The sequence below is a fragment of the Alligator sinensis genome, unplaced genomic scaffold (genome assembly GCF_000455745.1).
Source record: "Alligator sinensis unplaced genomic scaffold, ASM45574v1 scaffold215_2, whole genome shotgun sequence".
Lineage (NCBI taxonomy): Eukaryota > Metazoa > Chordata > Crocodylia > Alligatoridae > Alligator > Alligator sinensis.
Genome location: NW_005842400.1, coordinates 1,131,149 through 1,155,806, shown reverse-complemented (window position 1 = coordinate 1,155,806; position 24,658 = coordinate 1,131,149). Strand labels below are relative to the sequence as shown.

The 24,658-nt window shown below is 42.2% G+C and overlaps 2 protein-coding genes and 1 long non-coding RNA gene across 7 annotated transcripts in view; 1 reads left to right on the top strand and 2 right to left on the bottom strand.

Annotated features, from left to right (window-relative positions):
* Positions 1 to 10,811, bottom strand: part of DDX17 (DEAD-box helicase 17) — a 23,371-nt gene extending 12,560 nt beyond the window's left edge. Inside the window, exons 1-6 of one of the 2 annotated variants that reach the window (XM_006029851.3) lie at positions 10,690 to 10,811; positions 4,843 to 4,972; positions 3,929 to 4,028; positions 3,477 to 3,610; positions 2,978 to 3,043; positions 2,615 to 2,756 (exon numbers count right to left, since the gene is read on the bottom strand). In XM_006029851.3, coding sequence (XP_006029913.1) covers positions 2,615 to 2,756; positions 2,978 to 3,043; positions 3,477 to 3,610; positions 3,929 to 4,028; positions 4,843 to 4,972; positions 10,690 to 10,742 — 625 coding nt within the window. In that variant the 5' untranslated portion in view covers positions 10,743 to 10,811. Of the gene's footprint in view, positions 1 to 2,614; positions 2,757 to 2,977; positions 3,044 to 3,476; positions 3,611 to 3,928; positions 4,029 to 4,502; positions 4,675 to 4,842; positions 4,974 to 10,689 lie in introns of those variants that run through there. The other variant, XM_025211311.1, reaches the window with a different exon arrangement.
* A 419-nt stretch (positions 10,812 to 11,230) lies between these two features.
* Positions 11,231 to 18,678, top strand: LOC112551272. Its single transcript, XR_003095533.1, has 3 exons — positions 11,231 to 11,270; positions 14,217 to 14,248; positions 18,184 to 18,678. It is a non-coding gene; the product is annotated as an uncharacterized LOC112551272 (long non-coding RNA).
* Positions 14,478 to 24,658, bottom strand: part of DMC1 (DNA meiotic recombinase 1) — a 30,889-nt gene continuing 20,708 nt past the window's right edge. For all 4 annotated transcript variants that reach the window (XM_006029847.3, XM_006029849.3, XM_006029848.3 and 1 more), the window contains 7 exons: positions 22,415 to 22,487; positions 21,601 to 21,692; positions 18,932 to 19,005; positions 18,710 to 18,824; positions 17,058 to 17,118; positions 16,343 to 16,459; positions 14,478 to 15,514 (listed from right to left, as the gene is read on the bottom strand). In XM_006029847.3, the coding sequence (XP_006029909.1) occupies positions 15,445 to 15,514; positions 16,343 to 16,459; positions 17,058 to 17,118; positions 18,710 to 18,824; positions 18,932 to 19,005; positions 21,601 to 21,692; positions 22,415 to 22,487 (602 nt within the window). In that variant the 3' untranslated portion in view covers positions 14,478 to 15,444. The remainder of the gene's footprint in view (positions 15,515 to 16,342; positions 16,460 to 17,057; positions 17,119 to 18,709; positions 18,825 to 18,931; positions 19,006 to 21,600; positions 21,693 to 22,414; positions 22,488 to 24,658) is intronic.

Below are 24,658 nucleotides of genomic sequence, written 5' to 3'. Positions count from 1 at the left end.
GCACCACTGCTGCCACTTCTCTGCAGAGCTGTGCCCATGGGCCGGGAGCGGGCGGCGCCAGGCCTGGCATTGCCCACCTCTGTGGAGAACATGTGTCCAAACTTCCTTGGACACTTTAAGAAAGCAACAAGACTCCAAAAAAACAAAAAACTGCAGCCAAGACTCCTGAGAAAACTCCAGCCAAGAACCCTTCAAAAAGTCCAGCAAAGTCACCTCAAAGAAGTCCTTTCAAATCAATACGATTGCTATTTACAATATAAATACATTAATGTTCCTATATTACTCATCTGTAATTGACTGAGTACAAAATTCTGGGTTATTTTTGGTGAAAATAGGGTATCAGGCCTTGGTTCAGAACCCCATCCCGCTTTTATAACATTGTTTCCTATGGAAAAATTGGTTTGGAGTTACGACATTTCAACTCAAGCCTACATTTTCAGGAACCAATTGGGTCATAAGTCTGAGGACTGCCTGTATTTGGAGCGCAGGGCACATTTTAACATTCTGGGTGCGTGGTTTGTGGCACCACAACGAGGTTTGCGGTGCCACAACCCATACGGACCTACATGTCTGGACGCGGCCAGGGAAAGCAGGATCTGACAGTAAGACAGGGGGGTGGGGTAGGCTGCAGGGAACAGATGGCAAGGTAGCCACCTGACACCCTCCCTCCAGATTAATCTTCTCTGCTGTAGCAGTGGGAGGGGGACAAATTCAAGGTGCACCTCCAATAATTAGATTCCATGCCTGGAAAACTAACAATTTTATAAGTTTTCCATATATATAGGGGTGCACTGATGGAGATTTTGGGGGGTGATACCAATAGCCGATTTTTAAGGAGGCTTAAATCGGCCAATACTGATCTGATTTCTGATACCAGCTGCACACAGCAGCTGTAAGTCCATTGTGGTAAAAGGGGCGAGGGGAAGGAAGGGGTGCTGGGGAGGCACGTCAACGCATTCTGCTGTGAGGGAGGAGTAGGGCAGGGACAGACTGCCCAGCCGGGGTGGGACACAGGACAGAGCGCTTGTCCAGGAGTCGGGGAGGGGGAGGAAAGATCTGCATGGGGCAAGGTGGGTGGGCTGCAGCTGTGGGCTGGAGCCGGGGCTGCACTGGGCTCCTCTCGGCAGGTGCTGGGTTCAGGGCAGGCAGCGGTGGTGCTGGGAGGGGGCCTATGGCAAAATCTGGGATGGCTGCAGCTCCCTTTAGCCTCCCTCCCAGCGCCACCGCCTGCCCTGAGCCCAGCCCCTGCTGAGAAGAGCCCAGTGCAGCCCCAGCTCCTCCCCCACCCATGCTCCTTCCTTACCCCCTCCCCTTGCATCATAATGGATCTACCTGCTATAGACAGCTCTCCAAGCTGTCAGGCTCTGATCCTTGCTGCCTATGTGCTGTGTTGCAGCTGCGCACATGCACGAGCATTTACCTGCCAAACTATGGGCTGCATCAGGTCAATTTCTGATACAGCCAATTTTCTTTATATCAGTGCCGATCCGATATTGGACCGATGTATTGGTGCACCTCTATATAGACTCTAATTATTGGTGGGTCATATTTGAGCAAAAATGGTAAGGGGGGGGGCGGGGGAGCAGGGGAATCACGTTTTACAATACCTTCCAACCATATGCTACAGTTCTGGAAGATGTCTATTTTGTAGAACCTTGACTGTGTACAGAGCACCAAGTTAAGACCCCACAGATCAGCATGTGTAATCTTAACTTCAAATTCCTGCTCCTCTGAGTGCACTGTAATTTTCTTCAGGAAAAAGCTGCCCTGTTGACTTCCAGTATACTTTATCCACTGAACTACTGAATTTTTCAAGAATGTTTTCCCCCAGCAGCAAAACATTGTATGAAGAGAAACATGGATTTCCTGATAAGATGCATGTAATTTAGGTGTGAAAGGCTTTCAGAATGCACTTTATTCATGCCATGCATTACATTAAAGTTCCTTGGTTTGGGGTATTGTACTTTAACACTGTACTTTTAAACATATAAACATGAACTTGGCCTTGGATATGAATGATAAGTCATTTGAGCACTTATTTTTATTACCCATGCAAAATTGTGAATCCCTCAATATAGTAAGCCTACCTCTGAACCCTTCTTAAGAGACTGCAATAGCTGCAAGAGATGCAACAGGCAATAGTACACAGGAAGAAAAAGCTTCCTGTAAAGCTATACTCTAGCTTTCCTTTAAAGCTATAAAGAAAAAGAATTTGAAGTATATTAAGAGACTTTTAAAACAAGATTCTGCTGTAACAGAAATGGGGGTTTACTATTTGTATACCTCTGAAGGCAAAATACTTAGAGTTCAAACTGTGGGGGTGGAGATGTAGACATCACTGGAAGGAGGCAGGCAGGCAAGCAAGGGGGACAGGCTGCTTACGCCACTGCAGTGGTGGTGGGACAAATATAAATAAGACAGCAAACATGGTATTGTACCCACATACCAAGCAGAGGTGAAAGTTGCACTAAATTACTGTAGGTAGGTCAATACTCACCCTTTGCCTGTTTTCCTAGTGACTTTAAACAACAAGAACAAGACTGAGATTCTATAATCACCTTAATGCTAACTTTTGAAATACAAGGGATATTTAAAGAAGCGAGAACACTATTACCTCTCTCCAAGTCTCTGATCTGGGGACCTTTGGGTGCTCCTCCATATACGCAAGTACTCTTCAGTCTTGAGCATTTGCCATAATCATCAGCTACCTGCTGCACTTGTTGTGCCAGCTCTCGTGTAGGAGCTAAAACTAAACACTGTGAAAGACATGAATCCAGGATAGAGCTTATTAGCCTGTTAACACTCTACTGCCTGAAAAACACTGCACTACATCAAACTTGCAACATAACAAATTTCCACGGGTACAAGACATGGGCTGCCCACACTGTCCCAACAAACAGTTCTCCACTTCTTTTCTATGCCATATTCATGAAAATGCATCTGTAAGTTTCCAGATAGAAAACTGAGTAACACTTACAATTGGACCATCTCCCCTCTCCAAATACGGCTGGTGGTTGATGTGAACAATTGCAGGTAACAAATACTGAAACAGAAGAAACAGGTTTTTGAGTTAAAATGAAACAAAATTTCAATTATATCAGGTCAATGATTACAATCTTGGATCAAGAGAAGGACACATTTATAAAGCCTTATATCTTTGCTAAAGCAGCCAATATCCCATACATCAGAACAAGCAAGACACCTCTACTCAACACAATACAGTTTTCAAACCTGGATGACCACATCTAGGCATCTAAGAAAACAACCCAACTTTAAAAAGGTATTAAGCATTAGAAAACAGATAAGATCAGGCTTGCAAAGTATACTCATATGCTACTTGCTTCTTAAGTCTTTACTCCATAATAAAACAAGTATTTTTAAAACGTTACCTCACTCTTTGCACTTGTCTAAATGGCAAGGCAAGACCAACCACAAACCAAACAGAAATTCAAATAAAGCAATAGTGTAAAACATACCGCCAATGTCTTCCCAGAGCCTGTTTGAGCAATGCCCACCATGTCACGACCACTGAGGGCCAGTGGGAAACCCTGGCATTGAATCGGGGTGGGTTCTGAAAAGTTCTGATCAATCAAGACATCCATTACATACTCTGCAATTTAAAGAGACAGTGAAGGCAAACTACTTAAATAAGAACAGAAGAAATCAAATCTGAAGACAGATGCAGGGGAAGTTGGCCTAAACAACCTGGACTGAGAATAATTTCAGGTTTCTCACTTTTAAGTCTCAGTGACAACAAGTCAACATCTCTCTTAAAAGTTTACTTTTCCAATTAAACTGTACAAGGCTACATGTAGATCTGAAAAAACTCCTCCTAAAACTAAACAGGCTTGATTAGCAACATGTGCTCCCAGGACTTCCTCCCTTTCCCAAACAGAACTATTAGTATCTTGAATAACAGAATACTTACGTGGGAAGTTACACTGGTGGAAGGCAAACACAGGCTTGGGGCAGGCTTCTGCCCCCCTAATTGTAATCTCCTTCTTCCTTCGCAGCTCTTCAACCTCAAACTATTTATGGAAACAAACAAAAAAACCCAACCAAGTGGTGAGCAACAACTTGGTGCAGATGCTTCTGATAGCAATTGTCAAGAGACTCCCTAACAGTTTCGCTGACAACTTGGTTTCAGAGGTCTCAGTTATTAGGTAAAGAGGGACAACGGAATAGATTACTGACTAAGGATGGGAAGGAGGCAGGGTAGCCCCTCCCCTTATATTAATGCAATTAAATTGGGAGCTAAATGCACAACTCCATGCTGTAGATCATAATCTAGAACTGCTATGCAAGGAGCACTTATGAATAATTTTCCTGTCAGAAAGTGTTGAACAATATAGAAGTGATGCATTAAAGTTATAGGAGACATCTTTTCAGTTTCTAGAAGAGAACCAGAGGACTGGGGAAAGGGAAAAAACAAAAACAAATGCACCAAAAACAGGAAGATGGGATTAAAATATTACCACAGGACAACAATATGTTATAACTACCTCTTTTTTTGTTGTTGTTCCTAATTACTCATCCACTAGCAGCAGTGGATTGGGCTGTTTCAGCAAGTTTTCCCTTAACTTTCCAGCTTGCCTCAAATACTATTCCAGGAAAGTTTCTGAACAATGCAGTTTACAACGATGAAACATGCCATATTTGTAACTCTGAAAGTAACTGAACAAGTAACCAAAAGAAATACTTCTGTATCTAACATACATACATAACAGGCTGTGGAGAGGGAAAATGCAATTATCCCAATAAGTTTCGGGAACTGTTACCACCTTTAAAAGTTTCCCCCAGTGTACCAAAAATTAAAAGAACAGAAAAAAAGAAAAAACTTACTGCAGTGAGCCTGGCCACTTCTGGATGTTCCACATAAAAATTCTTCTCAAACTTGGGCAACTCACTGAGGTCCCACTTCTTTTTACGGAGACGCTCTCCTGGATTACCAAATTTCTTTGGAGAAAGAAACCTGAAGGGAGGGGCAGGGAACAACCAATATTAATTATTTAAAAAAAAAAGCAAGTTACAAATGAAGCTCACTTCTCTTGTATTTTCAGATCTCAAACACTTTCAAAACTATTCTTCAATTAAGCTCCTGATTTACAAACAGGAAGACCATCCCAGGAAAACCCCCAGCTGCAGGGGGGAGGGAAATGGGGATGTTACAATCACATGATGCTACTACCCCCAAACCAAGGTAAATACATGATGCTACCCCCAAACCAAGGTAAATCTACCCTAATCTAATAAATTTTACCCTAGATCCAATCCAGTGTAATTCCTTCCTAAGACAGCTCTTATCTTCAGGCTCCTGACTAGAGCAGTGTTTCTTAACCAAGGGCCCATGGCACCCTTGAGTGCCATAAGAGCCTCTGAAGTGTGCTACCAGGACAGACAAAATAGGCAAAATAAGCACAGGCTCTGGTTAGGAGATCAGTGTAGGCTCTTTCCTTCCAAACACTCCTCCTTACCCCATTCACAGAAGTGCAGGCCAGACCTGCCAGCTGCTTCTACTCCTCCCAAGCCCTTCTTTAAGCAGGTAAGCACGGTTATAAATAATCTTTTGGAATGCTCAAATAATCTTTTTTCTGCTCAAGTCACAAAAGTTATGGAAGGATATCTTGAGTCTATAAAAAGGTTGAGAACCACTGGCCTAAATGTTTTCTGTCTCAAGACAATTCTGTTAGCATATGCATGACATTTATGTTTTAGTTCAGGGGTGACCAACCTGAAGCACATGTGACACAAGCGGCATGGGCAGTCTCTGCATGTGCCTCACAGTAGACCAGGGAGAGGACAAGCAGCACAGCAGCAAATAAGACAGAAAGTGCAGGAGACTGGACAGGGGAAGAGAACTAAACTGGCACTCAGGAAAGGCACAAAGCTAATTTGTAGCATGTCTGCAAAAAGGTTGGATGCCACTGTTTTACACACAAAATTTTGTAAAGTTTCTTCAAAGCTTGTTCCATCAGTGCAGAGCATGCCACAAGACCCACCTGATAATCAATTCAATACAAAAATAATGAGTTTGTTTCCCACCTGTTCTTTCCTTCTTAAGATGTACTTGCCAGGCAGTCAACAAATAGAAGACAATGGAATGCAATGTGCAAATCGGAAGCAAACAGGTCTCAAAATTATGGCATTTTCTCTTGGTAGAACTGTATTAGTTACAAAGCAGCTAGAACCTTCCTTGGGGCCACAGTAGAAAGATCTGGACACTGGAAATTGGGCCCTGTCTCTTGGATCAGGGGTTAGCAACAGTCTGCAGGCTGGATCTGACCCTCAAAGGTCTTATCCACTCCACAGGGACAGGGATCTGCTATCTTGACCTACAACACTTACCCTCACTGCAAATGGGAGAGCTGGGGCAGGAAGGGGTAGGCTTGCAGCCCAGGAAGAGACAAAAGTTTGCTAACTCATCTTAAACATTTCTACTGACCATTTCAAGAAAAAAGAATTGTGCAAGAACATGTCTAGCAGAGACATTCAGAAATTAGTACCCCTTACCTTCTACTTAAGTCTTAGTTTTAGGAAGCAGGGGATTCATAAGAAATTACTTTGTATATTTATAAGAGAAAATGTGAGCTGTTGCAACAACTGCTGAGAGTGGCTGAAGACTACAGCACTGACTGACAGTACCTACTCTAAACGCTGACTTAATAATACAGCTTCAAAATTGTTTTTAAAACAGTTACTGGTTTAATTACTCTGACAGATCTATGTAGAAGTTGCCATTCTAAATACTGTCAGTTGAAATTTCACCCTAAATCTAGGATTAGTTTTTTAAAAAGGGCATTTTTAAAACCTGCCATCAAGAAAAGCATTTGATTTGTTTACACTGCTCATAGAAGGACAAGATTGCTACAGTGCTTGCCCATAAACATAGCACCACCCTTGTGCATGAGTGCCTACAACTGAAAATCTAAAAATTAAAAACTAACAACTGAAATGAAGCGAGCTTTTTTTTTTTTTATGTTGTCCAAGTTCACTGAAATGTAAAGTTAACAGCAGAGTAAAAATCTCATTTTTAAAAAACAATCCTAGTTATCTGTAACACTTCAAATGGGCTTCCATGCTGATATTAACTAGGTGTGCCCACAAACTTTCCCAACCCAAGGTACAGGGTAGGATTCAAAGAAGAAAGCAGAACCTATTGTCTGACTGGAAAAGGAATTATACTGCTAGATGTCAAATCAAATTCACTACTACTCTTGAGAGGAGTTAATCCACTTTTCATCCAGGGTAAACATTAAAAAAAAACCCAAAAACAAAACAAAATAAAATTTGCATTTTTGACAGCCCCTTTCACTTTAAACATGAATATGGCTTATTTCTTAGTCCCATTCTGTATCAGCTCATCAACATGACAGCTTCTAATTGTTCTATAATTTTTAACAAAAGATTCCAAAAGTAATTTACAATTAATAAATTATTATTTTTGTATTTTATTATTAGTGACTTTTTCTTTGGGCCAAGATCTGAAGCCACTCCAAGTTACTATTTACAGAAGTATTCCAGAAGCCCTGGATCTGTCTCTGATTGACAATGTGAGTTAAGGGCATGACGTTCCAAATGCTTATGGCACTTAAGTAACTTTACTGACGTGGATAGCCCCAGGGAGGTCAAAACTACTTACAAAACAACAGTAAGCAAAGGCAAAAAAAATTGACACTAAAATATTTGGTTATTAACATCTGCTAATGACCACCCAAAGGGAATATATACAAAATTATGCTATACCATATTTATATGCACCCCACAAACCTTTCCCCCAAAAATAAGCCCTGCAAAATTGGGTTGTATGTCTTAAGCAAGGAAGCTGATTTTCTGTCTAGAACAGCACAGTAGCATTTCTAGTCAGGTAGTTCTGAGGGAGTCAACTGACTTAGTGGCCCATTATAATATACTTGATTCCTACTAACTGCTCTTCACCCAACAGGTGTTAACAACCCTCTTTCCTTTCTCCATGGTCTTAGATATTCCACTATTTATCTGGGCTTATTTAGTCTAGAGAAGAGACTGAAAGGAGACATAACAGCAGTCTTCAACTACCTGAACCGGGAGGCTACTGTTCTCAGGGGTGGCAGATGACAGAACAAAGGAGCAACAGTCTTAAGTTGCAGCAAGGCAAGTTTAAGTTGGATATTAGGAAGAATTCTCTCACTAGGAGGGGAGTAAAATACTGGAACAGGTTACCCAGAGAGGTGGTGCAAGCTCTATCCTTGGGGGTTTTCAAAATCCAGATAGACAAAGCCTTGGTTGAGATGATCTAGTTGGGGCTAGTCCTGCTTTGAGCAGGGGGTTAGACTAGATGACCTCCTGAGGCCCTTCCCAACCCTAATTTTCTATGATTCTGCGATGTGTTATGTTGCAACTACAAATTATGTTTAAGATTTTCAATCTGAATTATACCAGTATAAAGCTAGATTAAGGTGACCAAGATATGGTCTGCATACCACAAGGCTCCTCACAGGTCCATACATTTGGTGGTGGAGCAAGCAGTGGCAGAGCAAACCCCAGTGGCAATTAATGCTGCTGCCTTGCCACTCGCAAACTTCCAGACCTGTGGGGAGTCCCAAGAGTCAGATCTGGAGTGCAGAGTGGTATCATCTGGCCTGCACAGCTGCTGCTGTGGCTTCAGGAGCCATAGTTATCAAGGCTACTGCCACCAAATTCAACTCCTCAGGCCAGATGATGCAGCTCCCTGCTCCTGATGCTACCCATGGACTGGCTCCATGACACTCACCTGGCCCACAGGACCAGACATGTTGGACATTTGCCTGGAGTACTTCTACTAATTAGCATAGATTTATTCCACATTTTTACTAGTTCAATAGTACCACTACTGACTGATATTAAATATTCAGCTATCATGTCAACCACTGTAGTGAAGCCACCTCTAAGACAGAATTAAATAACAGATTATTCAGTGCCAAAGCAGCACAGCATCACTTCCAAACCTAAAAAGTCACCTAGTTTGTTCAAGATGGGAAGTAAGGAAGACTTGCATAGCCAGCTGACCATACAAGGGGAATTGACAGCAAGCAAAATGTACCATCCAGCTGGAATCTGGCCACCCTGCTGGGGGAAATGCCTGTTATCTTTCAAACCTCTTGTGCCATCTTGATGACAGCAAACGATTAAAAATGGCTTTGCATCTTAAAAGATGAAGTTCATAAAGATACATCACTGAAATACTTTTTGTTATTACAACACATGGCAAAATAAGTGGATTATTCTGAATGAAATCAGGGTTAATATACACTGTGTGTGAATGGAACCCTAAAAAGAGGGCAGGGGCAAGTAGTTCTCCCTTTCTGATTCTGCACTTTTCACATAGTCTTTTAAACTGCTTGCATTCAAAATAAAAGAGGTGCAGAACATTTTAGTTAAATAAAAATAACCTTTTCTTTGATTACTCCACTCATTTAACATTTATTGAAGTGAAGCATTTCAATATCAGTCTAATACCCAAAAAGCACAGAAGAGTCTAGATTAGAGAGTCCTACGCCTACAATGGCTTAAAAATAAATCTCGTAAGTAGAATTCTTAAAAATAAATACCTATTTAGAATCAAGAAAAAAATTAACCCCAAATAAGAGGTTACAAATGGAAATACATCAAAATGGGGTGTACTAAGGATACAGACTCTGGCCCTTTAAGTACAATATTGCACACTACTATTCACTCAACTCCAAAAAAGAGCGAGGCCTCCACTATCAGCAACTTGCAGATGTGTTTACCCCAATGTCCTTGCCTTAAACCAGCTGGAAAGCTCAGAGTGGAAAAACACTGAGGCCTGCTTCTCTGTCAAGTAACTGAAAGGATCTTTTCATTTCAGAAGACGTGTGTGGAGAATGTAAACATAAAATGAGAGTGCAGCTCTGTGCTCCCCCTACTCTTCTGAGGGAAATAACATTAATAAGCACTTCAATGTACACAAGAAAAAAAAAATCCCCTGAATCTCACCAAGGCAGGAGGAGAAAGTAAACCTAAGTGTAGCAAGCAGGCCATTTCCTTCTTACCAATCTACACCCCCCCCCAGTCTTCAGTTTTCAAGGAAGGAAAAATAAAGGTGTGTCCTCATTTCTCAGAAGCCAAGTTCTTATATGCCATTTAAACTTATTTTATGTGCAGTTTTAACTTTCTGTGGAGATTTACAGTAGAACCACTGTCCTGCCTCAATTCCCTTCCCTTCCCCAGGTAATTCAGGTCTGTTCACACATTTCCTATCAAGTATTTTGGAGGTACCAGATTGTTGTGAATAATCACGAGACCAACTCTCCTCACACTGAGCTGGGTCCCAGGAGAAGCGAGACCTGGGAAACTGCACGAGAAGGGGATCAAAATGTTTTGTGGCCTTTGCAGAGAAGATCCTGGCTGCCGAAAGAGATACAGGCTGGAGACTGAACCGGGAGCTACTCCCCACGTCTAGGAGGGTCCCTACAACCTACCACAGTCGCAGACGGGGTCACCCAGCAGGGCTTGGTCGGGCCGCCCCACATGACCCTCTCGGAGCACTTCCCCAGAGGCGGGGGCTCCCTGGGGCACCCAGGCGTTGCCATGCAGAGCGGGGCCGGGGCCGAAGGCTGCATCCCCCCCCCAGGCGAGGGGACCCGGGGGGGACACCAGGCCGGGGGGGACTCCCCCCTAGCGGGCCCCGATGGGGGAGGAGAAGAAACTCACCCTCCGCGGTCACGGTCGCGGCCGCGGTCCCCAAAGCTGCGCATGGAGTCCATGGTGCCGGGGGGAGCGGGGCTGAGCGCGCGAGGGAGGGGCGGGGGGGCGAGGGCCGCGGAAGGCTCGGGGACGGCGGGGCCCGTTAGGCGCGGACACCGAGCGTCTTCCTTCTCCGGACCCCCGGCACAAAATGGCCGCCGCCGCCCCAGCCCGCTCAGCTTACGTTAAGGGCGGCCCGAACATTACGTAGGCTACGTGTCCGAGGAGCAGCGCCTATTCTCGAATTCCGAGTACGCAGGCGGCCCCTTGCGAATAAGCGGGCCAGAACAACAGGCCCCTTAAGAAAGTGACGTAGGGTTCTCCGGCGGAGTGAGAGCCTCGCGTAGGAAGGCAACGTTCTCCCTATTCCTAAAAGTCGGCTACGCAAAGTGCCAATCGCACAACCTAGCTATGAAGCAGGGAGACGGCTTTGGCCGAGCGGCACGTTACGTAAGGACGAGGCGTACGAAGGTTGCGTAGCGGCCGCTGGCTCTGAGCTGGAGGTGCCGCGGGAAGGAAGTGCCGTCCATTTTGCGTAAAATTTTTCAGTGGGTTTCGCTCAGCCGGCAACGGAGCGGGGTAGGAGGGAAAGGGCAGTAAAACCACGTACAGGGTGCAGCGTATCGTGGTTGAAGAATAAGGCCCTTTCCCTTAGCGGGCTGCAGCTTCGGGAGGCCGCATTGCACTGCGGAGACAATAACCCGTGTCTGCTGCGACTGGAGCTGCAGCGCTTGGGGGGTCTCCCTGTGCGGCTTTCTTCTGCAGCCCGAAGACCGTCCCCTGTGTCCCCTGCCCAGTGTCACAGCCCGCCCCGAGCTCGGCGTGTCTGCCCAGCAGGCAGGGCCTTGCGCGAGCGTGCACTTCTGGCCTGCCGGCCGCCTAGGAGCAATGGTGCAGTGCGGGGGGCAGCCATGATGTTCGCTCTTCCCCTGCTTCCAGGAAATGGAAAGCAGACAGACATTCCGCCGGACTAAATGAACGTGCCTCTGTGCAGGCCCGGCAGCTCTCCGAATCGTTCGCGACAACCTGGGCAAAAACTACGTGAAGTGATAATGTGCAGGGCACTGTTAGACTGCCCAGATGTTTCTCCGTGCCATGCTCTGCAATATGCTAGGACCGAGAGTCTCCAGGGTTGAGTGGAGGAGCCCCCTCCTATTGCAGCACCAGTAGCATATAAACTGTTCAAGGGCCGTTTTAAAATTAGCTCTCCCCCCATCCCATAATTCCAAGTGGCCCCATAATTAGATTATACTAATTGTTAGGGTTTTCTGGTTTCCAAACTGAATTTATTTGCTCTCTATACCTATTTGTTCTTGTACCAAGGCTGCCCTTTAGTTTAAAGTGTTTCCCTCCCTGCCCCCTTATCATGTATTTATACAGATTAAACAAATCCTTTCAGCCTCCATTTTGCTAAAATAAACGAGCCAAGATATTTTAGTCTCTGCTAGAACTGGCTCTACTTAAAAGTGTTCTGTTGCATCTAACTGGTTCATGTTTTAAAAGAGATTAGTCAGATAATGTTTTGAAGTGTTAAACCTAGTAATAGTGACTGATTAAATGCTGCTTTCAGTCATAGATGTGTAATTCCACTGAAATCAATAGGATTTCATAGGTTTGTAACTGAAATTAATGTTGCTTACAGTATTGGATTTCTCTGATTCTTGTAGCTTTACAAAGCCCAATGCTCTCTTGGCCATAGCAAGTGGAAGTTGTGAAGCCCCGCAGGTGTGTGACAGTTGGGGGAACTGGAAGGAGTAATATCAGCTCTGCAATTTCATATCAACCACAGAAAAAAAACACTTTTTTAAGGCATGGTGGAGCGCTAGGAGACATCTGCTCTTTGCAGCCTTGTTGCCCCACAACATATCCAGAGTGAGTTTCTTGTCCTTTGCAGAAGTCTTTCCCCACTCACAGAAGGGAGGATCTGGCCTACACAAATTCTACGCCCTTACTTTTGTAAAAGCTGACAAAAGATGTTGCAAACAAATACAATAGAACTTCAGTTATCCCAAATGATTAGTGTCACTATAATTCTGGATAATCAGTTTTCCTAGATGGGGGTGTCAAACTCAACAGGCAGCGTGGGCTGGATGAGTGGCATGGGGCTGGTCCACTGGCAGGATTGGACCTGTGAACTCCCCTCACCCCCATGCTAGACCAGTGCCCACGGTGTCTGTTCTAGGATCTGCGCTGCACACGGTGGCCCCTCCCCCCTGCATTGGTCTGGAATCTGTACCACACATGGTATCTGGTCCAGTTGGTCCACAATCCATGCTGTACGCGGTGCCCACACCACTGGTCTAGGACTGCACTGTGTGTGGTGCATATCCTGGACTGGCTGGGGAAGACGCAAGGCAGTGGGAGAGGAAGGGAACCTGTGTGGCACAGTACTGGATGAGCTGGGGCTGGCACCAGGTATAGCGCAGATCCTGAAGCCAGCATGGTATGTGGTGCGCATCCCAGGCCTTATGTGCAGGGCCGGTCTGGCATGCACTATATGGGTTAATTTGGACACAGGAGCAGCACTGGAAGCTGAATGATGGAGTTCTGCAGGCCAGATGCAGCCAGGTAGCCTTATCTTTTGGCCCCTGTCCTAGATAATCAAACACCACAATATGAAGTGCACTTTAATTACTGTTCTGTGTAGTAAGCTAAAAAAAAAATCAAGGAATGAACGTATGGTATTATGTAATGCTTAAAGAGCTCAGAACATTAGTTAGTAGACAATACACAGTTGTCTCACCGACAAGCAAGCCAACTGTGGACTGGTGGTTTTGTTAATACAACACTTCCTAGTTAACTGACTTCCCAAATAGTTGATGCTCCACTGAAATCATTTTATTCAATAGTCAGGTATTCCTCAAGACTAAAAATGGGCCTACCTCCTATCTGACAACTAATTGAACTATGATTAAATCTGAGAGCGATTTTGAAGATTATTCCCTGACCCATCCATAAAACAGTGGGAAATATACTTTTCTCATGTATTAAAGCTTGTTTTATTGCTTGTTTATGTGCTATGTAGGTGAGTGGCCTGCCTGGTATTTAAATTCATGCTAGACCAGGTTACATTTATTAAATTCTTGATTGATCATCAGTATTTGTATATGATGTCAAGATCTTATATTTTGTCCACTTTGTGATCAAACTGTGTAGCTAAGGCGTTCTCAAATGTTTTCCTGGTTGAGTCCACATTTTAATAGAGAAGTTATCTAAACTATCTGCAATGTTATTCTCAAAGGGATGCCTCTTTGGCATTAAGCTGGGGCTTCTTTTATCCTGTGTTTCACGATGTGTGTTGTCATTTACTGGTCACATGATGCTGGCAGCCTTCCCTGAACTGCATTTAAAGAATTCAAACCATACATTATATATATTTCTAATGTTACTTTCCTAAAAAGAAGTAATTGTTCGTGTTGCCACATAGGTATTATGTAACTGTGAATGGGAAGAGAAATGGTTTATAAAATAATCTCTCTCTTTTCACTCGTCAGGAAACGACTGACTGAGCAAGTCATGAAAAAGGGTATGCCTTATTTTTTCTCTAGATCTGACTTAACTTTTTTAAAAGTTTTGTTTCTTGCCTCAAAATAATTGATGACTATGACCTATCACAAGGTAAATACTATAGTGAAGAGGACGCACTGTAGTCTCACTGCGAAGCAAATACATTGAAGTCAACATCAAGAAAGAGTAGTCAACCACAATGAGTTCCTTGCAGTAAGACTAAAGTGATTTGTCATCTCTGTGCTTTTGCCTTATGATAGCACTTGTACTTTAATTACTCTGTTAAAAATGCACCTTTTTAGCGGTGAATAGAAACCCTCAAGCCAGGCGCTAAAGTTGGCTTCCCATTCGGCTCTTTTTTTGTCTGCAAAGAGGGTTTGCTATTAGGTGCTAAAAATCCCTCAAAGTGTTAAACATGGACTGTTTCTTTAATTTACACATTTTCTTTTCTGCTTATTTATTTGAAATATTGGGCTACATCCTGTTTAGTTTGCCCACTGAAGTTCTCACAACAAAGTTAATAGGCCAGTTCAGGTGATCAGGTTTTGACTTAAAGTATATGTATTGCACACAAGCATAGGGAAGAGATGTTCTAATTTGGTATTTTCCATTAACATGAAAATACATAACATTGTTAAATATTCTAAAACAGAATTAAATACAAATAAATCACTAATTAATCAAGATTAAAATTTCTAAAAATTGTCTTCAAGTAACTATCATTCTTCTATTCTCAATGAGATCTAGCAAGTTCCTGTATTCCTGTCTCTGTCCACTACGTTTCCCCTCTATGTATTAACCACTCATTTTTTTAAACCATGTTTGTTTCAATGCTGTTTTATTCCATGCTGTGTACACCCTATCTCACAGACATTCTCTTTCCAAGAAACTATAAAAGGTCCCATTAAGCCCATAAGATAAAACAGCTTTACTTCTCACAAACCCTAAAGAAGACATTTCTTGAATGAGTCACAAGTTTCTTTGCTTTGTAAATTTCTGACTGCTGCAAATTTCATTTAAAAAAAAGAAATAACATGAACCAGTTCCTGTTTAGATCATTGAAATATGATCTTCTAATAACTTTCTAGTGTGCTCCCAATTCTAAATATCCAAAACTGAGCCTGAAAAATACAAAGTAATCAGGGAGTCAGTAACCTTGGATACTTTGGCTTTATCTGGGCGGTTTTCAGATGGAGATTTTTGCCAGGTTTCTGCTTATTCTTTGGCATCCCCAATTCCTCCAGTAGTTATGGCAAACGTGGCTTCATTTTCAGGCATCTCAGGGCTGGTGGGTAAAATAAGCAAGGAAGTATCTCTCTTCTCTGTTTCAAAATGCAGTCCCCAAAATGTTATCAGCACAAACAAGCTAAAATATTAATCAAAGCCCTTGTGCCCACTTGTACATTGTAGACATTTTCTGTCAGGATCAGTAACCAAAAAGTGTGAAAACCTCCTTATGAACAGGATAAACCCAAGGTCTGCATACTAGTTAATTCCTCCTTAAGCCCTTCACAAATAAAGACTAATAACTGTCACAAAAAATGCAGGGCTTTTTATGATTTAGGTTTCCTGTTTGGAGGTGGAAGGGTGGAAAGGGAGGTGGTTGGTTAAGAGACATGTCACAACTATAGAATCTGGCTATCTAGGTTTTCATCCATGTATTCTATTTTTGCCACACCCCTGATTCCAGGAATACCACCTGGAAATCCCATTGCTGTTCTGCTAAAGCGAATTAGTCCTTATCTATTCTTTCTGTGGCTTTATATAAGCTGTTAATATAAATCTTGATCCATGGAAGCTCCTCTTATTCCAGCCTTGGACCTTTCCTGGGAACAGACCAGCAATTATACCAATTTGGAAGTCTACTTAAGACAAATATATGGTGGATATTATGCTAACTGAATTTCCAGTTTCATTTGCTTGTGAGAAAGTTTAAAATTAGACCACCTGGTTAATTAATTTGTCTTTCTTTTTTCTCAAAATATAATCCAAAAACACGTTTAATTTGAAATTCAGCTATCAGCTCTGAGGCTGTCACGTCCCAGGAGCATGGACTTTGTCTCCCATTAATTGTCCACATAACACAGGTCCTCTCCACAAAGAGGTAATTTACCTGTCATATATCTTGGCAATGCGCAGCTCCCCCCTCCCCTTCCGTAAGCTGATCCTTGTGGTTGAAGCATGGGCCAAGATGTGGCCACCAATGGGCTTTTTAGGGTCTGCCTGAAAACTAAATTCAGAAAAAATGATTAAGTGTCTCTATGAATTCCATGGAATAACTACTATAATTGTCAGACAATGTGTGATAGTCTCAGGTAAATAGATGTATCACAAAGGATTTAGCTAAGCTTTTGTTACACGTATGCCTTTAAGTAGGATTGTCAAAGTGCTCAGTGTTAGTCTAATTATTACTGCTCCCATGGACTTTAACAGGATCAGAGTTAGGTCACTGCTGAACATTTTAAAATCGCCACCCTTCATCTTTGCCCATAAACTACTAAAAATGTTGGTTAGCACTTTTAACATGGCTTATTTAGTTAAATCTGTAAAAATGTGTATCTACCCTGACTTCTGTCTTAAATTCAAGCCAGTAAAAGGAGCCATCAACAACAAGCAGAAAATGAATGGCCATAGAGTCATATGAATGTATGAGGGCTAACCGCACTAGGAGGGGCAGTCATAACCCAGACCTAATCCTATTTAAAAATAAAAATTGTATTTTGACACGTGTGCTTGTCCTTCCCCATGCAACCCCAATTTCCATTTCCATTAAGTATACAATATGAAAGGGGCAGTGTAAAAGAAAAAAAGGAGGGTAAGTGACTTACGTCATAGTTGCCCCTGGATCTGCAGTCATCTGATTGGTCACAAACACAGCCACATTATATTCTACAACAAAGGACAAGAGAAAGGGGAAGATATCCAATTGGAATTCATGCATATCATTGCAAAAATGGCACAAAAGACGTTATTGCTTGCTAAACAGTTCTAGGGCTTCACAAACAAGAGAATGTCTCTCCATCTCTCTTCTGGTATGAATTACTTAGGAATAGAATTTTCAAAAGTGATCACTGCTGGGCTTTGTTCCCATTTAACTTCAGTAATAGCAGAGGTAAGTTAATGCTGAGCAGTAGGGCTGTGCAAAGCTTTGGTCCCTGATTTTGATTTGGCGGAGATTAGACCCAATTTGGTGGCTGAATCTCCGAATCTGAATCGAATCAGGAGACCCTTTAATCTCTCAATTTGGAGAGATTCCGAAAGATTCGGCGATTCGGATATAGACACAACTTTAAATGTTTTTTCTACCTACCTCAAGGTAGCAGGCGGCTTGTGAATGCTGCAATGCTGGGGCGGATGCAGCGTCCCACAGGAACACGGGGGGGCTCCCCAGCACATTTGGCAGCAGACCTGGAAGTGGACCAGAAGCACTTCCGGTCTACTTTTGGGTTTGCTGGGGAGCTCACTGGGGGGACCCCTCACACTGCCCTGGCTTGGCGACTGGTGGGTCTGGGGGGACACCCAGGGCCAACTGCCAAGCCGGGGAGGTGGGGGGGCCCCCTAGCATGCTCCCCAACAGACCCGGAAGTGGACCAGAAATATTTCCGGTCCACTTCCAGGTTCACTGCCAAGCACACAGGGGGACCCCCATGCTCCTGTGGGATGCTTCATGCACCCCAGCATCACAGCATGCACAAGCTGCACTGGTACCTCAAGGTATGTAAAAAACATTTAAAGCTATGTCTAGGGCTGAATTGCAGATTCTCCAAATAAGCATCGAGTCTTCAGGTTCAGCCGAATCGAATCGGGGACAGTGATCCAAATCAACAAATCAAATCACTGTCGCCAATTCAGGCTGAATCCGAATTGAATACAGCCCACTTCGCACACACCTACTGAGCAGTTTTGAAAATCCAATTTTAGAAGGTTTTTTTTCTTTTTTTCTTTATTCTGCAGGAAGAACACTTTTACAGGAAGAACGTACTGTTCTGAATCACTCCAAAGAGAGGAAAGAATGTATCCTGCTACTTATCCAGTCATAATCCCTCATGACATTTTATAGTGCTAAGAGAATGCGAAGCTGAACAAGCTACTTTACTTTTCTGGGCCTCCGGTTTACCTCCTACTTTCATCTTGTCTATTTAGAATATAAACTCTTTAGAGCAGAAGCTGTCTCTTACTATGTATTTACAAAGTGCCCCAGTTCTTTCAGTTTGGGCTTCTAGACACTGCTGTAAAACAAATAATAATTCTAAGAAACCTCTACATTTTGAAGAACCCTGAGAGTTTTATACTGGTCAATTTGAAGTTAAATGATTTAGAGGTATAATTTTCTGGTGGTGGGTGATATAAGGCAATGAAGGATTTGCTGTATTTGATAAATACATTGGAGATATTTGGTGGTAGTGTTAGGCAGTAACTAGCAACTGCCTTTTTAGTAGCTTCCAGAGATTTTCACTCTTTTTTGCAAAGTCTTCCTTACCCTCTGAGATTTTCTGGAGCCTTGATAACATCTGAGCAAGTTTCTGTTGCCGTTCAGCCAACTCCCCACGGCCACTAAAATCCACACGGAAGAGTGCCATAATGGAGTCAATGATCTGCATTATAATGATACAAAATGAATAAGTATATTATGAGCAAATAGGGCAAACTATTCTGAAAGCACAAGGCTGATGCAGAAAGTAAAATAATTAAGGGTTTATACCAATAGCTTGAAGATGCCAGCTTCCTCGTGGAACTTTGCTGCTACATAGTCAAGCAATTCCATCTGATGTTCACCTAGTGGAGTGTATAGTTGGAGAATGAAACTGGGATCAGAAAGCATCAGAGGGTTGAAGCAGCTAGAAGGCTAGGTTTATCCCATCACATGTTGTTAATATAGTGTTAGTTCCTATGCAATTGCTTTGTGATATCTTTATGCCAGAAAAAATAGTCTAGATTTTGTTATACCAGCATAAATGTGTTTTTGCTAACTGAATTGTTTTGGTTAGCTATTTTTGCCAGTGTAAGCTATATGTACACTAGCAAGTCTTGCTGGTAGAATTATATGAGTAAAGCCATATCACTTCTATTCATATTGAGTAAGTGTATAATGGCTTAAGTGCTTAACACAATTTCAGTCCCAATTTCTTTGCCACTTGGCAAATATGCCGTTGTTTAAATGCATAGATACTCTCTGACTCTACTTTCTAACTTGTATATTTCCCTTAAATTATATATACAGGCAACTGTCAATTCTCTGGATCTCTGGGTAAGAGGTCTAGTCAGGTGTCTGATTAATCCACTTGTGGCTGACAAGCCCAATTCAAAAGTGACACAACATGTTACAAGTTTCACAGATCCATATGTTGTCTGAGTTGGAGTCCAAGTTTACAACATGCTGCTTCCTTCTTTCTTGCTTTTCTTCCATCCTCTGGATCAAAGCCACTTCATGTTGATCTGTACACAATTCCAGATGTTCCTTCCAGATTGGATGGGATTCTGCCTACTCCTTTCAGCTTTTCATTGATGTTGAACAACTTCATATCATTTTTGCACGTCATGGTAGTGCCATAAGGGGTGACCCTGCTTTCTAGAGCTGTCCTAAATCTCTCTGCATGAAATACTCTTGGGGATACAGTCTCCTCCCATTCTCCTAACATGGCCAAGCCATTGCAACCTCCTCTTCTCAATAGTGGTTTCTAAGTGTGTCAGTCCTACATACTCTAGCACCTGTGTTTGGCATTTTGTCTTTCCACTTTATTTGTTTCCCCTTAAATTAGTGATTCATGAAACTGATTAGGAGAATCAATTTCAAGACTTTGAAACCAGCCTTAATCATTTCTGTTGCTACGTTGGTATTAAGTACATAAGGTTTCTGAAATGGTAACAAGCCTTAATAAGGTGTGAAAAAGTTAGTGCAGACCTTGTTAATGAGCACTGTTTACACTAAATGTAGGTAAGTGCATGCTTTAGATAAGGATATCGCTTATTTTCAGTTCCTAGGCTATATACTCATGCAGAATATAAACTGTACCAACAATTTTTTTTTCTGAATATGGTATTAGCTTAACTATTAAGATGATGGAAGCAAGTCAGGAAACTGAGAGTGTATATAAGCAGGGTCCCATGTATTCCATGATTCTGTGGCTTCAAAATGTTTAGTGTCCACTCACTACTTATAGAATTGTGCATCAAAAAGCTCTGTATGGCTCAAGGCAATGCCATGCTGAGACATACCGCACCCTCCAGCTCCCAAATAGAAAGTAGCGTCATTGCCTTAGTGCAGTGATGTTTATGTACCAATAAAGTCAGTCTTATAGAACATCACTTAGCAGAGCTTTTTGGGTCACATGTGCCACACATGCAGCAGCACTACTGGTTCAGAATCTACCTGGGTTGGAGTAAGCATGCCATATCTCAGCCTAACAGCAACATGCTTAGCATGGCACTGCCTGGCACAATATAGATTTCTCAGTTTTCATTCTTGAAACATTAAATTTTGCAGTTTGTAGACAGCTTGAAGTGATATTTCTGAGATGTGTGAACTGCCTCATTCATAAAGGGGGTGCTGTGAAAGTTAAGATGACAGATGAAATGTCACCATTGTTTACTGCATCACCACCAATAATTTTTATAGCAATATAAAATTAATGTGTTTATCTCACAAACCCTAAAGGCTTCTCTGGCATCTGTGAATTCCACCTACCACCTACTCAACTATCAAAACCTTTAATTTTCTCATAATAATTTATAGAGTGCAATTATGCAAGACAGGTTTTGATGCAGATTTTAAATTGAAGGACAACATACAATGAATTGAATTGAACATAAAATTAAGTAACACAAGGAACATTGTATTAAGCACATTATTAATCCCCATAATTAATTCAGGGAAAAAACCCTTCACTTATAAATTTACCTGACGCTACACCAGAGTTTTCAATCTGCTGTTCCATAGTGCTGCAGGCTATAAAGAGCTCACCTCAGAATGAGTGAAGCCTTGTCTATAAGGTTCCTAGTCACAATAAAAAATCACCTATTTTTACTGTTGGCCTATACTGAAGCACTCATGACTAGTCTTCATAGGTACCAGTGTGCTATTTCCCATAGTGTTTCAAAGCAGTCACATTCAGATGATATGGTGATACTCAGATATCAAATAGAATTTACTTTGCATTGTTGGAATTTAATTTATAAAACATTACTGACCAGGAAATACTGTCCTGAGAAGATCTGCTACAGAAGACAATCACACAGAAAAATGGAAGCAAGCTTCCAACCTTTGCCCCAGTCTCAGAAAATTTTAGTGATCATGAGTGGGAAGTCTCAGTAAATAAACTGAGAACTACAGAAAAAAATAGGCTTCTGTGCCTATTCCAATGATGATCTTACTGGTATATGCACGAGCATACAGCACATTGTCAAGAACTGCATCATGGTTCACACTGAAACGATCAGCAATGTCACGAAGACGATCTGGACGGCTACAGTATGTCACAGTTAAGGATTCTATTTGAATAAACAATGCAAATCATGATATTTAAGTTTGAATTTAGTATGGAAACTACATTAATATCTATTTTCTTCCCAGACAAGGCCCCATAATCTCTGCTTCCACTTGAATAAAAGCACAAATCGCAGCTCAGGGCAACGTTATTTTTTATGATATAGACATATGGCTCCTAGGGACTGGAAAGAAAGCCAAAAACAATTTTACACTGTTCATCAAATAGATAACAAGTGGTGATAACAAGGTAGTAACAGCAGGGATTACTACTTACCTGGAACCTAGTGTTAAATATGAAAAACTTTTATTATAGTTGTTGTAGAGATGGGCATACTAGAAATACAGAAAAGATGTAACTAGATTTGTATTGTGCCTTCAACCCAAAATTGGGATGGATTATTACTAATGACTGAGAGATAAGAGGCACTGCATAAGAACTTCCGTACCTGGAACTATTCAGCCTTCTTGCCTTACTTATTCATAATAACAGTAAATTATACTGCTTTATTTTTTCTCATGATGCCATAGGTCAAGTTCAATAGACAACTCCATACCTTTATTCATGTACAGTGCTTTTCAGTGTGTTTTACCTGTCTTGTCAAACAAAATGTAAAGAGATTATGGGGGCGTTATGCTTACTGCAAAATGCATCACTATGCCATGCCATCAAACTTGCAACTTGCTTCATTAAAAAGATACAAAGTGTTTTCAGTATCAATGAAGATAATCTTCCCTCCTGTGTAGCCATCTGCTCCTGGAAGCTGAGCTGTCACTGGAATGCATCATAAAGAAAGGATCAAACTGAACAGAAGGGGGGAAAGTCTCTCCCACTCTTCCAGCTCTCTCTACTACTATTTGTAATAAGTGGCAATGATCCACCATTTTGTATACAACAAACAAATGATCTGATACCAACAGCTAATGTTGCATTTATAGCAAGGCTGATTTCTCTCTCCAGCTGGCTTGAGAAGATTCCAAAGTAACTTTTCTCTACGGGAGGCCATCCTAAATCAGAGGTGTCCAAACGCTGTGACACTGAGTACCAACACTAAATTTGCATAATTGCTATTAAAGCACTACATGTAAATAACTAGTACAGGTTTCCCTAGCTTTATGCAGGTTCTGTATGTGCAAATTCGCTCTTGTACAAAGACCCTTTTTATACCAAAAATTCATTATAGGCAAGGTAAATTCACTCTTATGCGATTGGTGTGGTGGAAGCCCACAGTCAGCTGCTTTGTGCAGTGCATTGCATGAGTGACGCACACCAAAATATAGTCTCCTGTGTGAATCTGTGTTCCTCGCTCATTGTCTGAAACGTGTTTCTGTAGCTGCTATCCCCATTATGATAGTGTCCTGTGCTTTTGTGTACTGTCTCTGTTGGTGAGTACCAAAATTGTCTTGTAAAAGTGGTAGAAATGGGCCTGGGGGTCAGTACAGAAAAGGTCTTGGAACGTATCCCTATTTGTTACATTGTAAAGTGGGTTCCCTTTATGCAAATTTGAGTTATGTGCCGTTTTCCATGAACACACGTACAGCATAAAGCGAGGGAAACCTGTAATAAGTAATGTGCAGAGATACCTTGGACTTCTGGGTTGAATGTAATGGTCTTTACCGATATGGTTTTTAACTAATAGAACTTTTCCATCTATGTTATCATACTTTATTAATCTTGCAAGAAAGATACATATCCAACAGATAATGATCTTTTCAATTTCCCATCAATGAATAAATTCATATGATTAGCTCTGTCCATATACTGCATGTACAGGATATTGCTCTGCTGACCAAATTTGGCTCTCCAGCTCTAATTTGCACACTCCTAAACAATACAGAAAACTCCCCATTTTTGAAGAAACAACCTCAACATCTATCATAATAGGTCAGACAACACAGATGTTAAATCTCCACAATATCTGGTAATGAAATCCCAGTACAGATAACAGCCCTTGAAACAAAATTAATAATAAATAACAATCCATTAAAAAAAATCTATTCAGAATTCACTTGAGCAGAGGTCAGTAGTCAAGTTCCAAATGTCAGCTGAGCAGGACTCAGTCATTCAAGTCTGTGAGACTTCACCACCCGGCAAGTATCCTTCCTCCCAGGCCCATCAGTCTGAGACTTCAGATACTCCCCAAGTCCATGGCAGGCATCCTAAGTGCAAGATTGCTGATGGTTTTCCCAGGGTGAAGCCTGCTCACTGCACTCCTGGTGTGCCAATTAGGCCTGTGTGAAGCGGCAAGTATTGGATTCAGATTCAGCTGATTTGGAGGGACAGTGATTCAATTCAGCGATTTGAGTCACTGTGCCTGTTCGATTTGGCCAAATTGGATTCGAGATTCAGCACCGATCTGGAGATTCAGCCATAGACTATAATGGGGAATCACTAAAATACCTATAACTTTGTAATTTTGTTGCTGATTCAGGTGAAAACAGCAGGGATGGTAACCCCTTCTGAGGGCATAAAGCCTTCCATGTTTCAAGGAGCAGGGGGTTCTGTGAAAGTGCCCCTCAAACTGTTGAAAGCAAAACTTGTATCACTTGTGTGTGTTAAGGCAAAGCGGGATGAAGGCAGCGGGTACAGTAGCCCCTTCTGAGGGCATGAAGCACACACATCAACTGCAAATGCTTCCTCAGCCTGACAAAGGGTTTTTAAACTCAAAAGCTTGCTAAGATATATTTCTCCAGCTATTCAGTTGGTCTAATAAAAGATATAATATTGTCGCAAAGAACCTTGTCTGCCTTGTGTGCGTTAAGGCAGAGCAGGATGAATGCAGCAGGGCTGGTAGCCTGTAACAGGGGGCCTTCCCAGTGCCAGTTAGATCCTGGCCCACCCACCTGTTTCTGGGCCAACCGCCCACCCCTCTTTCACCTGCTATGCCTTGATGGAAAACTGATTCAGATGTTAACCAGGCAGAAGGGTGCCCATTTAGGCCCCTG